The sequence below is a fragment of the Amphiura filiformis genome, chromosome 1 (assembly GCF_039555335.1).
Source record: "Amphiura filiformis chromosome 1, Afil_fr2py, whole genome shotgun sequence".
Lineage (NCBI taxonomy): Eukaryota > Metazoa > Echinodermata > Ophiuroidea > Amphilepidida > Amphiuridae > Amphiura > Amphiura filiformis.
In genome coordinates, this window is record NC_092628.1 from 65,277,975 (window position 1) to 65,302,030 (window position 24,056).

The window sequence follows — 24,056 nt, forward strand, 5'->3', positions numbered from 1 at the left end:
TTTCGAGCGTTTTGAGCGTTCGACAGTATTTTTTGTGGGACATGAGAGCACATCAGACATATCGAATTGCATTCTGAATACGAAGAATGTCTTTCTGATATCAAATAATTCTCATTTTTTGAAATTCACGATATAATACAAATTTTATGACAAATTATTAAAATTTGATATTGTTCACATCTTTGATATGTAACAGTCCTTGAAGTAAATTTTATAAATCTAATGATATATTCTTAAAGTGTATGTAGCTTGGAGGAAAAGCCGACGATCAATTGAAAATTTTGACCTTTCATATTGAAGATATGGATTTTTCCCATTTTTTTGGTGTTTTGGGAAAAAATCCATATCTTCAATCTGAAAAGGTCAACATTTTCAATTGATCGTCGGCTTTTCATCCCACCTACATACACTTTTTAAAGTATAAATCATCAGATTTATAAAGTTTACTTGGTACTGTTAAATATCAAAAATATCAATTTTAATCATTTGCCATAAAATGTGTATTACATTGTGAATTTCAAAAAATCAAAATTATTTGACATCAGAAGGACATTCTTTGTATTCAGAATGCAATTCGATATGTCTGACGTGTTCTACTATCACACAATAAATACTGTCCAAACGTTCATACCCGATCCCTTAAGGGCACCGTCAATCAAACATCGAATATGGCATGCAAATGTATCACTGCTATCTGTAGTAGATAGCAAAAGGAAAATAATGCAATGCACAGGGCACAATAACATGTTTTTAATAATACAAAGGTTTTCATCATTGTCATCATCATCAACACATCATCATCAACATCAATTATCATCATCGTCCTCATTGATTAAACAAAAGTAAGAGTACGAATAAAGTAAAAGTAAGTGTAAGAAACATAAATCAAGTTTAGGTTAGTTCATGATTGTCATTATATTTGATTGGAATAAAAGAAAATATAAACGTTTCAAAACTACCGTTTTCCAGTAATACAAACACAGATCATTATGAGCATTATATGTAATGACCTTTATAATTATTGGGCATATTCAATCTCACATGGACAGAGATCATCATGCATGTTAAGTGTGAAAGCCTGTTGATGGTAAAGGTAAATAGTTGTGCTTCTCATTGAATACACACGCTACAACGGTTAAAGGCTTAATGTACGATTTCCTTCAAATTTTAAATTTGTCATTATATACTCAAAATGCTGAAATAATACTAGTTATAATTATCGGGAATGGTTTCTGCCCATTTTGAGCTGAAATAACGAGGTTAACACTGCTTGTTATTTTGGCCGTTTAACACACAGTTCTATAGGCGGACATAAAGTCATAATTCTTTGAATTATGACTTTATGTCGAACTTTGCTCTGTTTACCTACAAACAAAACACATTTGGCCGATTCCATTTAGGTGCAAGTTGTGACATGTGTAAACATTACAAATATGCCAAAAAATCAGGTTTGAAAAAAATTAACCAAAATCATATTATAAGATCGTACATTATGACTTTAACCTCAAAAGAAAAAGAATTACAGTATACTTTTCTATTGTATGGTTTAAGCATTGGGAATATATGTGCTTGTCTATGTAGGTAAACCGGTACGATTAACCATTTGACCAGCATAATATCATAACCAAGGTGTATTCAACAGGTTTAATTAACACAATTTCACACAACATTAGGCTGATTTTCTAAAATGTTGGTCAAGAAATGTTTTATATTATAAATTATTTTTAAAGCAATAAATGTGCATCTCCAGGGACATGACAAAATGTCAAGACCGCTCTGAAGTCAATGTATGGTAGGCCCTACATGTAAAGTGGATTTATCCACAGCAAAATTATAGTAGTGGGGTTTTGTTGAAAGAAATATAGTTGAGAGTTTTGAAAAAAATATAATTGAGAGGACATAATTTGAAATACTCAGGCCTGTAACTGGGGGGAGGGGTTTTTTATACCTTTTTGGTCAATAAAGGTCCAAATTTTGGGGAAAAAGTCACTTGTCCAAAAAGGTCCAAATTTTGAAAAAAAGCTCCACAGTTTCAAAATCAGCCCCCCCCCCCAAATAAATCCTGGTTACGGGCCTGGAAATACTGGTGTAATATTTCTGACTTGATGAAGGAGTACTGGTGTCTGTACCATGTGATAGCCTCATGTTTAACCCTATCTTGAATACAAGTTGTGTATTAATTAATTAATGGATGAAATAAAATATTAAAATCCTCTTTTAACTTGAGAAAGTTGAATGAAAGTTGAAATGGCATTATCCAATAGTGATTGCACTGTTTGCACATTGAAAGAAATTTGGTTTGTCAATTGCTTGTTGAATAAGTTCCATCAGGTTTATAATAAACAAAATTTTTCACCAGGTTCGCCGTCACAAATAATAAAGGAGACAAGTATAAAAAGTGATCCTGTCTGGAATCGAACCCAGGACATCAGGTTTGTTGATAATAAACAAATTGGCATTTTGCTTGACAAAACCAAGTGAATTTATAATCATTACAATAAATGTTGTCCTTCACATCGTAGGACTTCAGCAGGTATACTGATATGGTCATTTGATCCACTTCCCGGGAAACAGGTTTCCAGTGTTCCTTAGTCTCTCTTCCAGTCTTTAAAAGCGGATCGTATGTGGTTTAAGAAATGCCAGGATTTTGTTCAAACCACACAAAAGTATTCCTGATTCATAAAAAAGAATAGTTTGGCCTATTTATGTATAGATCTCGAGTTTTATATTTAAAGCCATATTATAACATTTGCTGAGGAAGACGCCCTCACTGAATTTTTAAAATTCCTTTTTTTACACAATTAAATTGTACTTTATTAAACCAATATACCCTGCAAAAATCAAGACTCTAAGTGCTGTAGTTTTGTCAAAATCCGTGATTTTGAATTAAAGGCCGATTCAGCGCTTTATTATTACGATGGAATTATTAGTCGAACGCATACACGATGTTCATAACACACAGTACGTCACGGCGTGCGGGACGGTGATATACACAACAAAGGGTCGTACCACAACATGACCGAAGGAGTGGTACGTATTGGCGACATGTGCGCTGATATCACTGGAAAGCTCTGACTACATAATGTTTATGTACAAAAAATTTCTTGCAGATTAATTCGCAAAGCAAAGATATTGTGAAATTTGAATTTTGTTCTGGTGCACCAGAACGAAATTACAACACATTGTCTATGGAGCAGTGTAATACACATAATCATGCATAACTCGCAAACGCAAAATCGGAATCAACTGAAATTTTGGGAATAAGCTTTTTTGTGGATATCTACTGAAAAATTACATAAAAAGAGGATGCTAGGATCACGAAATCCGGGGGGGGCACTTCAATTTGAAATGGATTTAGGTGTAGGGCTGGCACTTTCGCACTAAGGGGCATTCGGTGAGAGCAAAAAGTAAAAAATATGGGGTCATTGGGTGAGAACATGAACTTTTCTTTAATGGAATCTTTGGGTGAGAGCCGAAACAGCGCAACAGAAACCTCGAAAATCGAATTTCTAGTTCTAAATGGCTTCAAATTTCCTTGTTTTATCAAAATAAGTGACAAAATCAGTGATAAATGAAAGTTGCTGATAAAATTGAACAAGTAAGGGTCTTTGGGTGACAGATGAAATGAAAAAATAAGGGGTCTTCGGGTGACAGAACACGTGTTCGTAAAAAAAAATGGGGTCTTTGGGTGACAGCGATGCTGAAAAAGGGGGTCTTAACAGCCATACATACGCGTCACCTCCAAAGTTGGAGTGCCCCCGGACACGAAATACTCCTTTAAATAGGCTAGATATATGTTGTGAGCGCGCATATCAAAGCATTTCCATACTGTTTTCCTAAGCCTTTTTAGAGCGTTTTATTTAGGGGTGGTGCAATAATTATGTATACGGTACCCACGGGTGGTGAATTCTCAAAATGGTCTGCCAAAAATCGCTTCCCCCCCCCCCCTTTGGCCATGCCAAAAAATCTTTGCCCCCCCTTTTGACGTGCCAAAAAATCTTTGCCCCCCCCCTTTTGATGTGCCAAAAAATCTTTGCCCCCCCCTTACACATGTAAGATTTTGGGGAACCCAAATTTAAAACCTTAAATTGTCTTATCATATAATGTGAGTGCAGCGAGCAGGAAAGTTTGCATATTTGAACGTGTTCCTAACGTTTTCCTACGCCTTTTTAGGGCGTAATATAAAATGGTACCCAAAATCAGGGCTGTCAACTTTTTGGAATTGCTTGGCGTGAGACAGAGACGTACCGGGATTTGCCGACTCCAATGTTCATTTTGTACCATAATTATTTGAGCCACGGCGCTCGAGAATGTGAAAAGCGGGGGGTGGAGGGGGGGAGGAGCAACACATTATTCATGACGATGCGTGAGATTTTACTCATTTTCCAGCTTTTTGCGTGAGCTTTACTACCTTGGCGTGAGATTATACTACCTTGGCGTGAGACCGTGAGAAAGTGACCCAATGCGTGAGAATCACGGCCAATGTGAGAGTTGACAGCTCTGCCCAAAATCATATCAAAACGTTTTAGCTGTGAGAGACCCTTTGCACACTGCGACTTATTACTTCTTTCCAACACTGCATATAGGGATTACAAGGTCAAACCCAATCTCTGTGTATGGCTCTATGCATTCTCAGATTACCATCCTTAACCTTTGGTGAAATCTCAGCATACCAACCGTGTCACTGCACGCACTGTATACAGATTGCGGAGAGACCAATATACCTGGTTCATGCAGAGGTGATATGGGGGTTTTGCTTCAGAAGTTCATATACTCCTTTTATAGTTTTGTCGCTATAAGCGAGTGAGATACTTGGCAAATCAGATTCTTTATTAGATGAGAAGCTTGGAAACATCCCAAGCTTCAATTGGATACAAGGAAGCAGGTATACAAATGGTGCCACGACGTTGTAACGCTTTGAGATAAATGGTCAAAATACATAGAAAAGCAGTAGAAAAGCTGAAAAACGCGGATCTCAGGCACAGATCGAAGCATTTCTAATACATAGGCGATGGTGAATAAAAATTATTTGCGAGTAAACAATATCATCTACATTGTTTCCGATGCGATTTTAAATTGCAGGACATTCTCATGATTGTTTTGGTATGAAGAAGCATGATATACGACTAATAATGTCAAAGTTGTGGGGTTAGTAATACAAATGTTTTGAGAAAATGTCTGAATTTTGTTGATGTCAGTGGACGGTTGTTAATGGAATGAAATAAGAAAATGATCAATGACGCTAGAGTACCCTAACGTTTTGATATGATCTGCCAAAATTGCTTGCCCCCCCCTTTCGACCTGCCAAAATCGCTTGACACCCCCTTTGACCTGCCAAAAATGCTTGCCCCCCTTTTGGCCTGCCAAAAATCTTTTCCCCTATAATTCACCACCCGGGGTACACATAATTATTGCACCACCCCATGAATGCGTGCCAAATATGGCTTCCCCCTCTCGGCTGGCCAAAAATTGCTTTCCCCCTCCCTCTTCCGGCTCACCAAAAATTTCTCCCCCCAATTTTACCAGGGCTCATAATTACAGTGCACGCCCCTTACGGTATGAACCATTATGTTCTCCGGAATTTTCTTATGGGACAATTTCATTGTTTTGGTGATAGGCCTCAATCAGCTTGAAAAATTCCCCAATGATCTCAAAAAAAAAAAAAAAAACTTTCCACCAATCATGTGCCACGTTCCGGGCCACGTTCATGCGTGTAAATTCAAGTTACCCGCATGATAGTACCTTGAACTTTCTGAGAAATACAGGGATGAATTATTATGGGGTCAAAAAAAGTTTTATCAGGCTGAACCACTGATGCCTGAACAGCTGATCAACAAAACAGCGCCATCACTTTATATGTATACAACCTTTTAGCACGTGTGGCAACTATCAACAATAGATTTCTGAGCTGTTTCCCAGGACCAACAGGTGAATGCAGGGAAGCGATCACACACGCATGATACCTGGTGTATTTCTTTGTTTAAAGGTGACCCTATAGGTAAGTACAGAATATTCGAAAAAGTGTCTTTTTTATCTCGTATATAAATTCTGCCTGTTCCGTGTCAAACAGAAATTTATACATTTTGACTGGTTATCGTCGCGCTGTCTTCATGATCATGACGGTGGATTTGATTGTTAAAACATGACAATACTAGGCTAGGTAAATACATTTTGTAAGCGAGGTCACCTCCATTGGAATGTGTATTCTAATACATGTATTTCAGTAGACTCGGGATCGGAGTAGACAATTGTGATGACTTTCTGTTGGTAATTCGTCCTATGCATCTGTCTAGTTCACTACATGTTTCTCCAGTTCTATTGCAGTACCGGGTGCAGTACACGGTCAAATCGAAAATACATTGGAACTTCGCATACATGTATGCATGATAAATATGGGCCATTATTGCATATTTGGCATATTTTGCAAGACCCTGAGATGAATAGCGTGGGAACGGTGATAGAGCAAGAGTTGCAGGGTCTGTGGTTGCATTAAATCTGGGAATGTTTTATGCTTAAATTAGGCCTACTGTTTTCTCAAGCCAATAATTATGAGCCTTGGGCCTAGGCTAGGGGGGGGGATAAAATTTCCGAACAGCCCGCCAATGAAAATCGCTTGCCCCCGCCCGCCCCCTCTCGTCCTGCCAAAAATCACTTGCCGGTTGCGGTCAAAAAATCTTTACCACCCCCTTTGAGTGCCGAATTTTGCCAATTTGCAAACCTGAAATGGTAGATATTTATGTTACGAGCGCAGCAAGCAGGATCTAAAATTGGTATTTTACATTTCCATACTAGCTGTTTTCCCAAGCCATTTTAGAGCGTTTAAAAAAGGTGCCCATGAATGTGTGCCAAAATCGCTTCCCCCCCCTCTTGGCTTGCCAAAATTGCTTGCCACCCCCCCATTTCGGCTCACCAAAATTTCTTCCCCCATTAACCCTCCCCAAGGCTCATAATTATTGCACAGCCCCATAGAATATGTTATTATTTAAAAGGTGCCCCCCTTGGCCAGCCAAAAATGGATAGCCAAAAATTCTTTGCCCCCCCTCCCCAATTTTACTCTCCTGGCTCATAATTATTGCCCCTTAGCTGACCACTGATTGCTGAATGAATGAAAAAGTTTTACAAATTGCAACATCAGTGGGCTGATGTGCAATATTAAGCTGCAGTGGGGGGGGTAAAATTATGGGAGAAGCAAAAATGTTTTGGCCAGCCAAAATGGAGGGGCAAGCAATATCGCAAACCAAGAGGGGGGCAAGCAATTTTTGGCACACATTCTTGGCCCCCTAAATGCTCTAAAAAGGTTTAGGAAAACAGAACGGAAACGCTTAAATAGACCATTAAGGTTTGCAAATTGCGGTCCCAAAAATTTGGCATGTGTGGGGGGGCAAAATTTTTTTCGCATGCCGAGGAGGGCATGCAAGCATTTCTCGGTACATCGTTTCGAAATTTTACCCTCAGGACCAGGGACTTGCACAGCTCCTTATAATTCTCCAAAGTTTTGAAGCAGCGCTTTGACTTTTTGATACCGGTAATTGATTATAAATTAGTGACACTTTATTATTATTAAAATAAATTATTCAGTATTTCTCTCAAGTCATAACAATTCTAAAAAAGTATAGTTATGCCTACAAAAGATCTGCGATGTATCACAATTTGCTTTAGAACTATAAGCACAAAGGTCACCATTTGGGCTCCACAACTGGGGTCAAAACTATCCAATTTTATATCAAAATGGTCTCAAATTGTCCGTCTAGCAATAATTCAAATTAAGAATAGTTTGCACCACCTAAGAATAAAAGATGTCACTCGATCACTTACATCTAGGTCAACATTGCAAAATAGGTCAACATTGCAAAATAGGTCAAGATTAATACGGTTAAATGGGCATTTTGTCAAATTTTGTTTTAAAATCACAGAGTATTCCTCTGGTCATAATAAGTCAAAAAATATATAGTTTCGCCTATCTCGGACTTTGGGCCATTTGCATGCCGTACCCCTTCAACCTGTTTACCTACAATGTACATAACCAGACATCTTAGATGGTGCAAACTATTCTTTTTTTAATTGGTCTGATAGTGTATTCCTTCTGTATATATTTATGTTCCATTTTGGTTAGGTTTTGCCTTCCGTCTATTTTCTCAGAGACTAGGGGTCGCACGTTCCTCAAATTTGGTGGGTGGTTGCATCTTGACCTGAGACAGAACCGGTTTGTATTGGTTAGTGGGTCAAGGTCACTGAGGTCATCCAGAGGTCATCTGAGATCAAATTAGTAAAAACCGTTGTATGGGCATGAAACTTAGTGGGTAGGGGAAGGTGGGCATAACGGACCCCCGGGGCAAAATTTTTGGAAGGTCATTTTGGGATCATCCGAGGTCACCCAGGGGTCATTTGAGGTCAAATTACTAAAAATTGTCATATGGGCATGGAACTTCATGGGTACGGTCAACATTTAGAGTCAAATTTTCGGAAGGTAATTTCAGGGTCACCCAGGGGTCATCTGAGGTCAACTTACTAAAATCTCGTATGGGCATGAAACTTGGTGGGTACAGTCAACATTTAGAGCCAAATTTTTGGAAGGTCATTTTGGGGTCACCCAGGGGTGGTCAAATTACTAAAAACTAAAAACTATTACTAAAAACTATCGTATGGGCATGACACTTGGTGGGCACAGTCAACATTTAGAGTCAAATTTTTGGAAGGTCATTTCAGGGTCATCCAAGGTCACCCATGGGTCATCTGAGGTCAAATTACTAAAAACTGTCACATGGGCATGAAACTTGGTGGGTACAGTCATCATTTAGAGCTAAATTTTTGGACAGTCATTACAAGGTCATCTGAAGTCACTCAGGGGTCATCTGAGGCCAAGTTACTATGGGCATAAAACTCGATGGGTACAGTCAACATTTAGAGCCTAATTTTTGGAAGGTCATCTTGGGGTCACTAGGGGTCATCCAAGGTCAAATTAGTAGAAACTGTTGTATGGGCATGAGACTTGGTTGGTGCAGTCACCATCAGCCAAGTAATTGTACCCAGCCGAGAACCACCAAAGTTTAGGGGTCAAAGGTCAAATTTCAATATTGGTCCAATCAAGCCCAAATTGAATAGGCAAATCACCATGGGTTGTTGCAGGTTCATTTACTTCTACCAAAAGTAATCGCAAAAGCAGGCGAGACATGTGGTTCGACGTGTCTGGATATAGTGAATGCATGTTCCAACCAGACCAAATAATATCTCTGGCCCAGGACTGCAGCCGACTGATGATGATGATGGGGTACAGCAATAAAACTTGGTAGAGGGGTCCAGGGCCAGAGGCTCTTGACCTGGATAGGAAGGGAGTATTGTAGGATGAGTAAGGGTGGGGTAAGTGATTGGTGGGATTGGGGATGTGTGGATTCAGGGCTGAGGTAGGTTAGATACGGGTGAGATGAATGGGATAGGGGTGGGTGAGGTTACTTAGGGGTGTGGGTGGAGTATATAGGAATGGGGAGGATGGGGTAGGGTAAGGTTGGGGTGTGTGTTATGGGACGATTGGGGTAGGTGTTGGATGGGCAAGCTGGGGTATGTGGTAGGATTGGGGTTGGTAATGTGTGGGGTTGGGGTAGGGTATGGGACGGGTGTGGTAAAGAAGGGTAGGGTAGTCTGGTTATTGTGGGAGGGGTGAGGTGGGGGTTGGGCAAGGTGAACTTGGGGTGGAAAAGTGTGGTAGAGGTACATGTAAATTGGGATAGGGTTTGAGTAAGATTGGGGAATGGGGATGGATGGGGTGAGGTGGGATAGGGGTAGGTATGTGTGATGTTATGGGTGGGGTATGGTGTGTTGTGGTAATGGTGTGCCGGAAGAGCCATATGTAGGCTCGGGTATGGTGGGGTAGGTTTGGGATGCGTGGGGTAAGGAATAGGCACATACATGAGGGGGTAATTGGAGTGGGTAACAGGGTAAGGGTGGGGATAGGTGGAACATGGGAAGATGGGGGTAGGGGTTGGATGCATGGGCATGGGTGGGGTATGTGGTAGGTTTAGGGTTGGCAGTTTGTGGGGTAAGGGTGTGGTGGGGTTATGATTTGGATTGGGTGGTGGTACTGGTAGGGGTAGGATGGGGATGGTGTGTAAGGGGTACAGTTGGTTAAGGGTGTGGCGGGGTAGGGTGTGGTGGCTGGTTAGGGTAGCCGTGGGTTTTTTTTAACCGCTTGGCAAAAACTAAAAAAGTGATGTAAAGTTTAGATTTTTTATCTCGAAATGAATTATTAAATTAAAAATTGGGAACTTAGTGTAACAAGGCATATCAAATTCAAAACTTTTTCATTTATCTTGAAGAGATAAAAAAAATGTTGAATGATTCATTTAAAGTTGTACCATTCTTGTTTAAGAGCTTTCTGTGTTACTTGATAATATTTGAGTAATATGAGTTTTTGTCAGTTTTTGCCATTTTTGCCAGTTTAAACCAGGCAAAAACTAGCAAAAACAGGTTTTTGCCAGTTATAGCCACTTTGCCGGCAAAAATCGAATCGTATGTATGGATGTTACAAATTTCATTAGTTTCAGTTTTTATTAGTTTTATTAATACGCTCTCAGGTGAACAGTTCAAATCCTATTGCAACCATTATTATGTTTTGATAAGTGTGTGAAAATATTGGATCCGAAACATAATAATGATATCAAAATTGGATGCTTTACGTCCAATATTTATTGGTCTCGCTATGAGTTGTAAAATATTGGGACTCGACTACGTCTCGTCCAATATTTTAAAACTTGTAGCTCGACCAATAAATATGGGCTCAATCGATCCAATTTTATATCAAACTTGGGTCATAGGTGCACCCGTGTATATACACATATAATATTGCTAGTATCAAAGGTCACATATGGAGGTCAAAGTTCATTTGAGGTCAACTTGTAAAATAGGCTGAAATGACCTATCTTGTCTCTAAAACAGTTCAAATCCAATTGCAACCAGACTACCCAATTGCAAAAGCAGGCGGTCGCGAATGCATCTCATGGTTCAAGAACCGCCTTGTTATATTTCTCCTTAGATCTCTCACAATAGATAGGTCTATATAATTATATATCTTCCCAATGCCCTGGTTGGTCTATACAACTATAAACTACCAAATGATAAATTAACATTATAATTTAAGGAAATAATAATTCTATCTTGATATACTCTACAGGTCTGCCATTGGATCCATGGATATGTTTCTACCATAATCAGGAATTGAAATCCTGGGAAAACTCCCATCAAGATGTAAGGAATTGATCTCCTGACCCCAACATAAAGAATTTGTATTACATTCTTGGAATATTTTCTGCCTGAGAAAACTGTGTCTTATAAGGTTACAGTCTGAACATTTGCCTGGCAATGTCATTTATAGGTTTAATGAACTGAAACCCTGCAGGCTCTGCACTCTCTGCAAAAGTTCTCTGAAAGTTTAACTGCACTGAATTAGATTTGTGCCACTAAATTTATAAACATTGTGTCTCTTGCTTGCATGTTTGTTTATTTGTTGACACTGAAAAAGAAACAATCTTCAGTGGTGCTGCAAAAATATTTTAGAGGACCTACTTGCAGACCTATGTATTCTTTGCAACAAACAATGTAAATTGGGCAAGAACACCAGTTGAAAAATAAAACAAAGTAAAACAAACCCCACTCACAAGAAATGACAAATTGCCAGTATTGCACAGCTCTGTGATCATTATTAAAGAATGGAGTCGCATAGACGTTCAGAGAGTGAGAACTATTCAGTGATGGCCGAGATAGGAACTGGTGCATATGGCACAGTGTACAAGGCAAGGGATCTCAACAATGGAGATATTGTTGCTCTCAAGAAAGTTCGCATTCAGACAGGGGAGGAAGGCATGCCAATGTCAACATTGAGAGAGATTACATTACTCAAGCATCTTGGCAATTTAGAACAACCTAATATTGTCAGGTAAGGTGATCAACTGCATGATTTTATGCGTGTTTATTACACAAACTTGGTTAAAAACATATTGTAAGAAAACATATCGCCAGCCTGCTACGCTAAATGCCTAAGTCATTTTTACATGTTTCTCATTTGTCATTTTGATTTTCTGAGTAATAAACCAATAATTCATCAAATTTCCAACTTGTGGAATACATCTCTTTTGATGTATTCCACAAGTTAATGAAGAATGCAACTGGAAATTTGATGAATTATGGGTTTATTACTCAGAAAATCAAAATTGCAAATGAGAAACATGTAAAAATGACTTAGGCATTTAGCGTAGCAGGCTGAAGATATGTATGTAGGGTTATTTTTTCAAAAATTAGTTTTATCACTATGTAGTTTGTCAGAATTAGAACCTATTCATTAGATTTGTCAATTTCAAAAACATTTTGCTATTTCATATTAAGGTTTTTCACATATTGTATTGATATTAGGGGCCTGGGGTGCCATCTTCTTCGGAAGGGGGGTCATAAATATATTGGTGACCGGAGTTTATTTTTTATTGCCCCCAATCTCTGGGTGAAATCTTTTTATAAACTCCTATTTGGGGTTGAAAATGTTTATGAACCCCCCCCCCCCTTCCGTGCACACAGACTAGAAACAAAGTATTCCGAAAGGGTAAAGAAATTGTCGGAATAAATTTAGGTGCACAGATCATGTCAATTTTCTGATTGCGAGTGTGAAAATTTTGATAAAAGTTATCTGACCCGGTAAGTGACCCCGCAATGTATGCATGCAGACCACCCTCCAGAGAAAATGGCAGAAAACATTTCACAATTGCCTACCGAACAGTATGGGTCACCACCATAGGGATGAAGCACTCACCTTTTTGCTCACCCCAAAACATTTCTGACCTAAAATTTCACTGGGACTATGAGAAAAATATTAGTTTGTTTCCAATGCGAAAAATCTCCATTTTAATAGGATAAAGTGGGGTATGAGGTTGTCAATCTGGTCACACTCAACAACTAAACTGCGTAATTGGTTTGCAATATTGTGTGCTTTTGTAAGCAACCAAGTACATGTGCACACCACAGTTTCTGCATGTGCAGGTGTATGGATCCGGATAGGCGCACAGTTGGATAGTAAAAACTTAAATGGCCATAGTTGTGGTTGTAGGTGTTTACACAGGGTGTGTGTGCATTTGTATCCGCATTCAAACTGTGGAGTCTGATCGCAAACATGGAGCTCCACAGTTGAGATAGCTTCAAAAACAGTGTCTTTGACCCATAGAGGGGGTATAACACTACCTCTTGAATGTGGGGGTGTGAAATGTCTAACTCCACACTTGGTAGTCATACAGGAGGGGGTGTGTATGTTATTATGCAATGTATGTGTCAGTAGGTGGGTGTTCCATCTAGACTACTCCTCTGGCCCATTCCACTCTATGCAACCTCTTCTTTACCTTCTCCATCCCTCCTACCATCCCTCTTTGGCCCTTGATCATTCCCTCACTACCCTCTGACATCTCATTTTCTCTTTTCTAGTCCCTATATTATTATTCATCACCTCAATATGTTTGTATAAATGTGTGTGTCTCTCTCTTTGCTAACAGGTTACTTGATGTATGTTATGGTGTAGTCTCAAGCAATGCAGAGATCAATTTAACATTAGTGTTTGAATATGTTGAGCAAGACTTGGCAACATATCTTGAGCGATGTCCATCACCAGGATTAGGACCAGACAGAATAAAGGTTAGTGTTCAAACTCAGTGACCAATCTGCAAGTTCATAGCTAAAGAGTGGAGAGGGACTCGGGAGGACTGTGTCAATTGCAGAATTTAGTCTTGAACTGGTATGACCTCAGTGACTGATCTTGCCATTTTCAAACACCCTCACAATCTACATAGTCTTCTGAGGAATAGTCTGTGTTATATACAGACCATGTTATCTATAGTACTGGGCACCACACATTTACAAAAACCAAAGTGGGATCACTTTGTGGTTTAATACTGCAGCTTTACCACCCCCCCTCAATCTTGAGTAGTCTTCCCAAATGACAAAAGACTATCTGATAGAAACAGGATGTCACACATTCCAAATATGCAATGGTCAAGCTGAAAAAAGGCATCTTTGAGGATAGGTGTGGGTGTGTGTTTCAGTTCCAGTTTACAAACAGTGAAGACACTTTATAGGGTCTTCCCGTTAAATAAGGATTTCTAGAGAAATATTGCAGATGTATATTTAATGTACATCCTGCAACCCATCTATGTGATCTAGGGTGAAAGCAAATTTGTAGCATCTTAATGCTAAGAGTTCCAATAATACAATCATAGTGTGGGGCTGAAAATGCCTGAGAAACTGATCCTTGTCACTTGCCATTTATAAGGGATCATACTCAAGCCATTGCACTTCCACTATAGGAGGCAACCTTAGTGCAATATAATGTAAAATAATACCAGTTCATGCTACATTTTAATTTTCATGACATTTAGGGGTGGTGCAATAATTATGTGTACCCCTGGGGGTGAATTCTCAAAATGGTCTGCTAAAAAACGCTTGCCCCCCCCCTTTGGCCATGCCAAAAAATCTTTGCCCCCCCCTTCGACGTGCCAAAAAACCTTTGCCCCCCCCTTTTGACGTGCCAAAAATCTTTGCCCCCCCTTACACATGCAAGATTTTGGGGAACCCAAATTTAAAACCTTAAATTGTCTTATCATATAATGCGAGCGCAGGCGCAGCGAGCAGGAAATTTTGCACATTTGAATGTGTTCCTAACGTTTTCCTCGCCTTTTAGGGCGTAATATAAGCAGTACCCAAAATATCTGTGCCAAAATTGCTTGCCCCCCCCCCTTTCGACCTGCCAAAAATCGCTTGACCCCCCTTTTGACCTGCCAAAAATGCTTCCCCCCTTCTGGCCTGCCAAAAATCTTTGCCCCCCCTATAATTCACCCCCCGGGGGTACACATAATTATTGCACCACCCTTAGTGATCTTGAATTGTAAGTATTTTAAATTAATACTATGTAAAATTAATGATCTTTAGGTAATAGCCATACTGGATTAATTGTACACACTAGTGATTGGAGAATGCAATTCATTTGAAGATTTATGTTCATGGAAAGTTAAATGTTTGTAACTAAACTTATGCAAAATAAGCCAATTCTCCTAAAAGTGAGGGGTTAAACATTTTGCAATCTATGTATTTACAATTTGAGCTTTATGGTAAGTAGAGGGGCATAGAACAGAGGCTGCTAACTTTTTTCAAATCAGGAATTTATTTCTTAAATCTTAAATCATTTGCTTCTGGTTAATCTGTTTTTATTTGCTGCTTTGTTTTTTTATCTCAGGATTTAACTCAACAGATGTTACAAGGGGTTGACTTCCTTCATTCTCATCGTATCGTTCACCGTGATCTCAAGCCACAAAACATCCTAGTGACTGGAGATAATCAACTCAAATTGGCAGATTTTGGTTTAGCTAGAGTGTATGGGTTTCAAATGGCACTCACATCAGTGGTAAGCTTATGAAATGAGCACATTTTGTGGCAGGCTATGAGAGTGGGAGGGTGTCATGAGAAGATGATAAAGCTGCCTGCCACCCAATTACCATGACACATCAACAACATCTTCCAATGCTCATTGAAAATGTTAAAACTTGTGACAGGTTTTTGCTGAACAAAAAAGAATACAATCAAAGGTTTTTTAATTCCAGAGAAAAAGGGATGTTTTTCCCCATTTCTTTTCATCTGTTTTCTTTCAGAATCTGTCCGTTTCTGATTGAATGAATTGATTTTGCTGGACCATGATGTCCAGCCTATATAGAAGTGTAGCTTACTTACTTACTCACTTTTTTGCTTACTACACTACCTGACCAACCTTTTGATTTTAAATGGACATATATCGAAATGTCAACAAGGTATGATCCCCTGAGTGGTGTCAAATGAAAGAGAAAAAGGCAAAGATGTTTTCCCCACCCAAGGGTGGTACTCCTCATAAGACCCGGGTCAATACTCATTTATTCTATCACTCGCCTTTTGATCTTAAATGGACATATCTCGAAATGTCAAGAAGTTATGACCCACCAGGTTGTTCAATGAAAAAGAAAAAAGTAAGAAGTTAGAAATATTTTGTCCACCCAGGTGGCACACACGAGACCCAGTCAATATTCATATTTTGGGTCTGTCTCAAATTAAATATCACAAAAACTAAACATGTATGGTATGACCACCTAGGTGGTGTCAAATGAAAAAGAAAAGAATTTATATTTTGGGTCTTATTTACCTTAAATATCTAGAAAACAAAACCCCAGGTGGTATCAATTGAAAAAGAAAATGTAAAGAATATATTAAAAAGATGGGTGGTGCAGAGTTCCAACCATTTTGGAGTATTTTTTAGATTAATCATCTTGAAAACTAACAATGTATGACCCCCGGGTAAAAAGGTAAAGAATACAAAAAACAGGGGGCTCTACTCTAAAGAAGCCAGATGAAACATCAGCTGGGTCTAGCAGTGGACCTCTCTAGTTTACACATCCAAACTGTTATCAAAACATGCAGGAAGTGATGATAGGTCTCTATTAGTAAAATGTGTTGTTGTTGTACATGTAGTTGTTGTTGTTGTTGTTGTTGTTGTTGTTGTTGTTAAGTTTAATATTAAACTTCAAAATAAGATTTTTTAGAAAATTGTATAAAATATTTTCCCTGCTCACCCTTCATGTAGAATGTTGTGAAAGACAATTATATATTGATAATCCATTATTTGATTCATTTCACATCACAGGTGGTAACTCTTTGGTACCGAGCCCCAGAAGTTCTCTTGCAGGCAAGGTATGCCACGCCAGTTGACATGTGGAGTGTGGGTTGTATATTTGCTGAATTATTTAGAAGAAGGTGAGAGTTCATTGTAACATAAAACAAAATTGAAATGTGATGTAAGGGGCACAGTATTGTGAAAGAATTACATAACTGCAGCGGAGAATGAAAGTCAACAAGCCCTTCTTCTAAATCATTAATGCTTCTTTATTATCCTCAACATTTTGCTGTAAAATGTACCTACTACGTTTTGCAAGATCACAATTAGGTGCACAGAGATATGATTATATTTACAATGTAACCAATTGGTGTCCAAAGTTAACGTTTTGTACAAATGGACCCACACGATCAAAACGTGTAGGAAAGTCCAAACAAATCTAAGCAGATAAAAAGTTTGTTTGCAAATGAAATCCATTTAGAGCTATTTAGTTACAGAACAACCAATCTTTTGTTTCTGAGTTGTTATATTTTTCAAATGTATTTTTTAAAGCAAAAATGTATACAAGCAACTATCTGTTAAACACTGTTGGTATTGTATTTGTAAACAGGAAAATACTATGAATAACAAAATATATCAAAATGTAAAATCTTGAACCTTTGTCTTGTATGGCTACTAAATAAAGGGTGTTGTGTTGCTCCACTCCACAAACAAATTTGAGAGTTAATTGTCACATGCAATGACAAAAACAAAAAAATGTTTAATTTCCTAAATGTATGCAAAAAACTGAACAAAGTTTAACTCATGTAGCACAATACAAAATGACAAGATACATCATTTTGATCAAAAAGTTGCAAGTCAGTTTTGTTTTCCGTGATCATTCATATTTTCTCAAATTATATGTTTATTACCTTATATATACCGCTGTTGCTTTTACAGTCATATGGCATTATGGAAAGTAGCCAGAATGTAAAGCTTTGTACTAGGACTATGAAAAACTAAAACAATACTTAATCCACATCATCAGTGTATGATCATTTTAGATTGTTATAGAACAAAATGTGATTTTTGGCTTGGTTTTGTGTATAAAAAGTTTTTAAAAATTATCTAAATCTTATGTGGACAGGTGGACACACATGTTTGCTTGCAATGGCCTGAAATTTATGCACCCGGTATATCAGATTGCTCTTATTTCTACATACCGTGGAATGTCAGTGGGCTTTAAATCACATGTTAGGAAATCAAATAAACTCTTGGATAAATACTTTATTGTCCCATATAGATAAGCTTCCGGTGTACATATGATTTGTTTACAAAGGTACACCTTTGATGTCTGTCTATTATCGCACCAAATGAACAAAATTTAATGTATATAGCCCTTTTTTTATAGTGCACAGATCAGGGTAGATTGTATTTGTTTATTTTATTTTGTTTATGTGTTTAATCATATATTTATTTAGTTACTTGTCATGTTTGATGATTTATTTCATTTGACCTTTTGTTTCAGACCCTTATTTTGTGGAAATTCTGATATAGATCAGCTGCATAAGATATTTCAGTAAGTATATGAACTGTTGATTGTCAGATTGATCGACAAATAGTTTAGATAATGGGTTATTTAATTCTAAATTTTAAATCATTAACCATAAGAGCAGCAGAGTAGAAAAGTTATTCAATCAATACCTCTGTGTCACCACCACAGGTAAAGCAAATCAACAGCCACTGTATGTGTATACCTGTTATAGCGTGAAGTCAATGCAACTATTTGTAAGAGTCTGTATCTCATACCAAGAAAAACCAAATGTTGGCACACTTTGACTGTGTTTTTAGTGAATCTTTGCCCTCTCACTCAATTCCAATATTGGACAAAGCCAGGTTGTCATTAGTTATGCAAGACCATTCAGCATTAAAAGATGGGAAAGGGTGGGATTATTCATACAATTGGATTTATATAGTCACTCCCCCCAATAATCCTAGGTGAAAAAATTATGATAAAATAGAGGGAAAATGGGTGTTTGTGACCTATATTTTGCAATACCTCCCTCCCCCATGTTGAAAAGCTACCTAAGCCAATGATAGTTTATAAAATCATGGAAGCAACAGTTGTTTATATAAAATTAACACTTCACTTCTTATTAATTAATGAAGGAGGCAGCTTATATATTAAGTTATTAATGAAAGAAAGTGCTTCCTCCTGCCATTAGTAGGAGGAGACTGTTGGTCAATATCAGAATAATTATTTTATTTGTTTATTCAAATTTGGATTTTTATTATCAAAGTGTAATAATTTTCTTATATTCTTGCTACAGTGTTGTAGGTCTACCACCTGAAGATCAGTGGCCAGATGTATCATTACCATGGGGCTCATTTGCCCAGACACCATCTAGAGCACTAGAACAATTTATTCCAGAAATCTGCCAAGAAGGATTATCTTTATTACAAGTAAGCTGTAATTGGTAAAAGAAAATGTTTACCTTACACATTGAAGATACACATTTTTTGCCCAAATATTGTGTTTTTGGGGGGGGGGGGAAATTACCTTCAATATGAAAGGTCAAAATTTTCAAATGATCATTGGCTTTTCCTCCCAGCTACATACACTTTAAGTACATATCATTACATTTATAAAGTTTACTTCGAGAACTGTAAATATATGAAAAATAAAAAAATATCAATATAATAATTTGTCTTAAAATTTGTATTATATCACCAATTTTTAAAAAAAATCAAAATTCTTTGATATCAGAGGGAGGAACATTCCTCATATTCAGAATGCAATTTGATATGTTTAAGGGGGTACTACACCCCTGGCCAATTGTGTGCCTATTTTTGCATTTTTTTTCTCAAAAATTATAGCTCATTGGTAACAAGTAAGATATGTATATTATAGGGGCAAGGACTACAACTACTATACTGAAAATTCAGTAACTCAAAGCAAGTAGTTATTGATTTATTGATCAAATATTGGTTTTCCCTCATTTTTGACTGTAACTCCACAGCTGTGGTCTGGAAAATTTCCAGTGCAGAAGTTGTAGACCTTGCCCTATAATATACATATCTTACTTGTCCCCAATGCGCTATAATTTTGAGAAAAATGCTAAAAAATAGGCACAAAATGAGTAGGGGTGTTATAAAAAGCAATTTCATTCATTCCCATATTTTTCTGTTTCAACACACCCATTACAAAATTGTCTAAATAAATTACCATCTGAACCTTCTGGATCATAATGATTCCTTAAGCAGCAGTCCGTGACACTTAGTACCGTACCAGATTCTGCCGTGCAACTGTTTCATTGTTCTATTATAGTACACCATCTGAATCACATATACAGTTTACACATTGGTACTAGATAGGTACTGCACTGGTACTTTAGTATAGCGACAAAGTAACTGGGCAGCAGCTAGTGTACCCCTGGAGGCGGCAGCAAGAGGAATTTGGCAATGCAGGTCTATTGGGTCAGTCCATGTCAAAACAGACTGAGTGTACACCCACCCTCTTGGATTATGCTCTCCTTTGGCTCAGGGGTACCTTTCATGGACCCCTAGGTGAGGTCACAAGAAAAAATTCAAATTCAATTTCGTTTCGAATGGTGGGCCATCAAAGTTTGGCGACCTTGACCAAAATTGGGAATTTAAGGTGTCCAAATGACAAAGCGCTCTCTTTGAGAGGCATTTTCTTCTTAATTAAATCAGTTGTGACCCTCTTTTTGAATGTGGTCACTCACTGGCTGTGTCTGAAATGCCTAATGCCAAAAAAGATTGATTTGAATTTCGTTGGGATTTCAGAGGGGTCAAAATCAGCACTTCATACTGTTCAATCAAATTATCTTTGATTTTGAAGGACCCATGATAATGTCACAGTGCACTTATAGGTCCTAATTATGTTCAGAATGGATTAACCATGTGCCAATGTCTATGAGCAATTCAAAAAGAGAAATTTCTAGACCCCTACATAATTTTAGGCCCCTAAAGTGGTTCAGCCACAAATGGCGCTTAAAATCGGCAAATTTTGACACCTAATAACTTTAGGTGTACACCAGATATGAATTTCTAGTCTTTTGCATCTGAAAGAATGTAGTCTTATGTTACTAGGAACATAAGATTTGTTTTGTATTTTTGTGTTTGATACTTTCAAAAGGTCGTTGACCTATGAACATTTTTTCGTCATAGCGCCCTCCTGAAAGGTCTGACACATAACAAACTATACATTTTGGAATCCTCATGACCATACTGAGTAATTTGATATATTACTTGACATAATTGGGAGCATTCTGAAAATTTGACCCCCATAACCTGTACTTTGCATGTGCATCGTTGCCAGGAAGTGCATTTTTGACCCCTTAAAATCCATACAGAGGATTAGAAAGTAGTTTTTTTTCTTATTACTTGACTCAAGAGCAACTTGAAATATCAGGATAAATAATACAAATGGCTATAAAGTGATCAAAAATATAAAAAAATATCATACTAAAATTGGCATTTTGTACAGTATCCTGTATGCATGGTATGTTAGGCAAAAATGACTATTTTTGAAAGCGTCAACTTAATACTAAAACACAAAAATACAAAACAAATCTTATGTTCCTAGTAACATTAAACTACATTCTTTCAGATGCAAAAGACTAGAAATTCATATCTGTTATTAGGGGTCAAAATTTGCCGACTTTAAGTGCCATTTGTGGCTGAACCACTTTAGGGGTGGCCTAAAATTCTGTAGGGTCTAGAAATTTCTCTTTTTTTGAATTGCTCATAGACATTGGCATATGGTTAATCCATTCTGAACATAATTAGGACCTATAAGTGCACTGTGACATTATCATGGGTCCTTCAAAATCAAGATAATTTGATTGAACAGTGAAGTGCTGATTTTGACCCCTCTGAAATCCCAACGAAATTCGAAATCTATCTTTTTGGCATTAGGTATTTCAGACACAGCCAGTGAGTGACCACATTCAAAAAGAGGATCACAACTGATTAAATTAAGAAGAAAGTGCCCCTCAAAGAGAGCACTTTGTCATTTGGACCCCTTAAATTCACAATTTTGGTCGAGGTCGCCAAACTTTGATTGCCCGCCATTCGCAAAGCGAAATGGAATTTGAATTTTTTTTTTTTTACCTCACCTAGGGATCCATGAAAGGTACTCCTGAGCCAAAGGAGAGCAAAATCCAAGAGGGTGGGTGTACACTCAATCTGTTTCGACATGGACTGACCCTATTATATTTAATCAAAATAAACACAGGAAATGTGCATAGATAATGTTTAATGTTCATCTCCTATTACTAGATAAAAATTACTATTGGGACACTGTACTTTTCAGTTCAGATTTTGATTAGATAATAAAAATTAATTTTCCCTCAGTTTACAGAAGTCCCAACTGCAACATGCATGAAATGTGTACACCAACACATGCTGGTATTCAGTGTTTTTGGCCTCACCCTAATATCTTAAACAAATCATGGATGAATTGTGCTTTCGGTAGTTACAGTAGTAAACAGGACATCTTGTATGTCCTCTATAATACTGTACTCATATGTCCCACTTCTTCCTTCCTTCCTTCCATATACGTGCTTACCTCAACTGATTGAGTATCAACGCACAGGCTTTACGTGCACAGTTTGCCTATACACGATCCTGGAACCTAGGATTGATTGCAGATATCAGAACCGTGGATGGTCCCCCTTCTCTTTTCGAATTGCTCTGACAATTAACGAGCACAGGGTTTAACTCTTCCTGTACGCGGGACGAACGGCTTTATGTGACATTCGAATCATGTATGTCGTACTACCTATAGTGTATATGCAAATTCTGCATGATATTTATCTAACCTGCTCAGAATCTTTCCCTTATATTTCATGTTTGTTTGTCTGTTTTCTATTTAATGCCAACAGAGTCTGATTTTATTCAACCCTGAAGACAGACCAAGTGCATCACAGGCCCTCAATCATGACTATTTCACAGGACTAGATGATACAGATGATGATGATGATGAAACTGACAGTGGCTCAACCACGCCCCCTGTCAGTGCATCACCTTCATCATCACGGACGCCACCATTGTCAAGGACTCCACCATCATCTCGGGATACATTGCCTGATTCCTAAAACTGCACAGATAGTTAATGTATTGTGATACTGATGTGTTGATACATATATTCCAGCCAGAGGACTGTAACAAATGTATCTTATGACATGACAGAAACAAACTCACAGATTTTAGAAATGGATTTGCCAAAAAAGGCGTACCACTGGGAATTCCACTTGCCCATGTCAGTATTGTCAAGCTAATTGTGTTGACATCTTGATAAATGTTATTGGTAACCCCAATTACCCTATCTGCTGCCCCAGTTCCCTAAATTGACAACTTGATAAATGATACTAATGCTAACCCCAGTGACCCTACAAACTGGATAGACCCTATTTTGAGAATGATCTACTCACCATAATACAGGTAAAATATTGGTAACAGATGTCTAGGCTCATTTCATTTGCAAAGTTTAATAACCTGTATTTATTAGTATGCAGAGAAAATTGACCCACTTGTTTCTGGGGAATATTTTGCATGCATGAATACACAGGGCAAGCAAAGTTGGCTAAATAGTTCACATAGACTAGTGCAGCCAAGAGGGGCCACTGAACTGTGCATGCCCAATTTGAGTTGAACTTGAAAACTAAAAATATTTGTCATACTACATATTTGTTATTCATTAATTTGCCATTTTACAAATCATTCATAAATTCGTCATTAAAAAATGAATATTTTATAAGTCATGAAAATATTTGTAATGATGAAACTTAATTTAAAATGCTATAAATTGTTTCCTTAACATCCAAAGCACATTTTCTACATTTTTTATCTTGAATGAAAAAATGTTTCATACAATGACTACTATTAATTTGTCAAATTTATAGACCCTTTTTTTTTAATTTAATCTTTTCAATGTACGTGCACATGTTATGTCACTTTGAACAATTAAGTGTTCTCAGAAAAGTGTATGCAGATCAGAACTACCAAGCAGCAATTGTATCACATTCACACAGGCGTTTTATGTGATATAGGTCTATTAATAATAATCAGTGAAGTTTAGGCCTACTACTTTCTTTGAGGATGGCATTAAATTAATTAATCCCTGCTGCCATAATGTAATTTTGTTTACATCTATATCTTCAATTTTATTCACACAATGCAAAATGCTTCCTGACCCTCTACCCCATGTCAAACTTGGTGTGGGTGTGGGGGTAATTTGAGCCTCAAAACCATGTCTATTTTCAAATTTATATGTGATTGAGAAAAATAAGCTGCAATGAAGTCTTAGGGATGGTGAAATAATTATGTGTACCCCCAGGGTGATGAATTATAGGGGGGTAAAGATTTTTTGGCAGGCCAAAAGCGGGGGGGAAGCATT

General features: G+C 37.7%; 1 protein-coding gene across 2 annotated transcripts; it reads left to right on the forward strand.

Moving 5' to 3' along the window:
* The first annotated feature begins 5,846 nt into the window (after positions 1 to 5,846).
* LOC140151105 (cyclin-dependent kinase 4-like) lies at positions 5,847 to 22,835 on the forward strand. 2 transcript variants are annotated; one of them, XM_072173328.1, is made up of 8 exons: positions 5,847 to 5,998; positions 11,165 to 11,926; positions 13,521 to 13,659; positions 15,254 to 15,421; positions 16,685 to 16,794; positions 18,162 to 18,212; positions 18,964 to 19,096; positions 22,543 to 22,835. In XM_072173328.1, the coding sequence occupies exons 2-8, from the start codon at positions 11,700 to 11,702 to the stop codon at positions 22,753 to 22,755; spliced, it is 1,041 nt and encodes a 346-aa protein (XP_072029429.1). In that variant the 5' UTR covers positions 5,847 to 5,998; positions 11,165 to 11,699; the 3' UTR covers positions 22,756 to 22,835. The 2 variants fall into 2 exon arrangements, with proteins under 2 accessions (XP_072029429.1, XP_072029438.1); XM_072173337.1 differs by lacking the exon at positions 5,847 to 5,998 and adding an exon at positions 6,435 to 6,454.
* Positions 22,836 to 24,056: the final 1,221 nt, after the last annotated feature.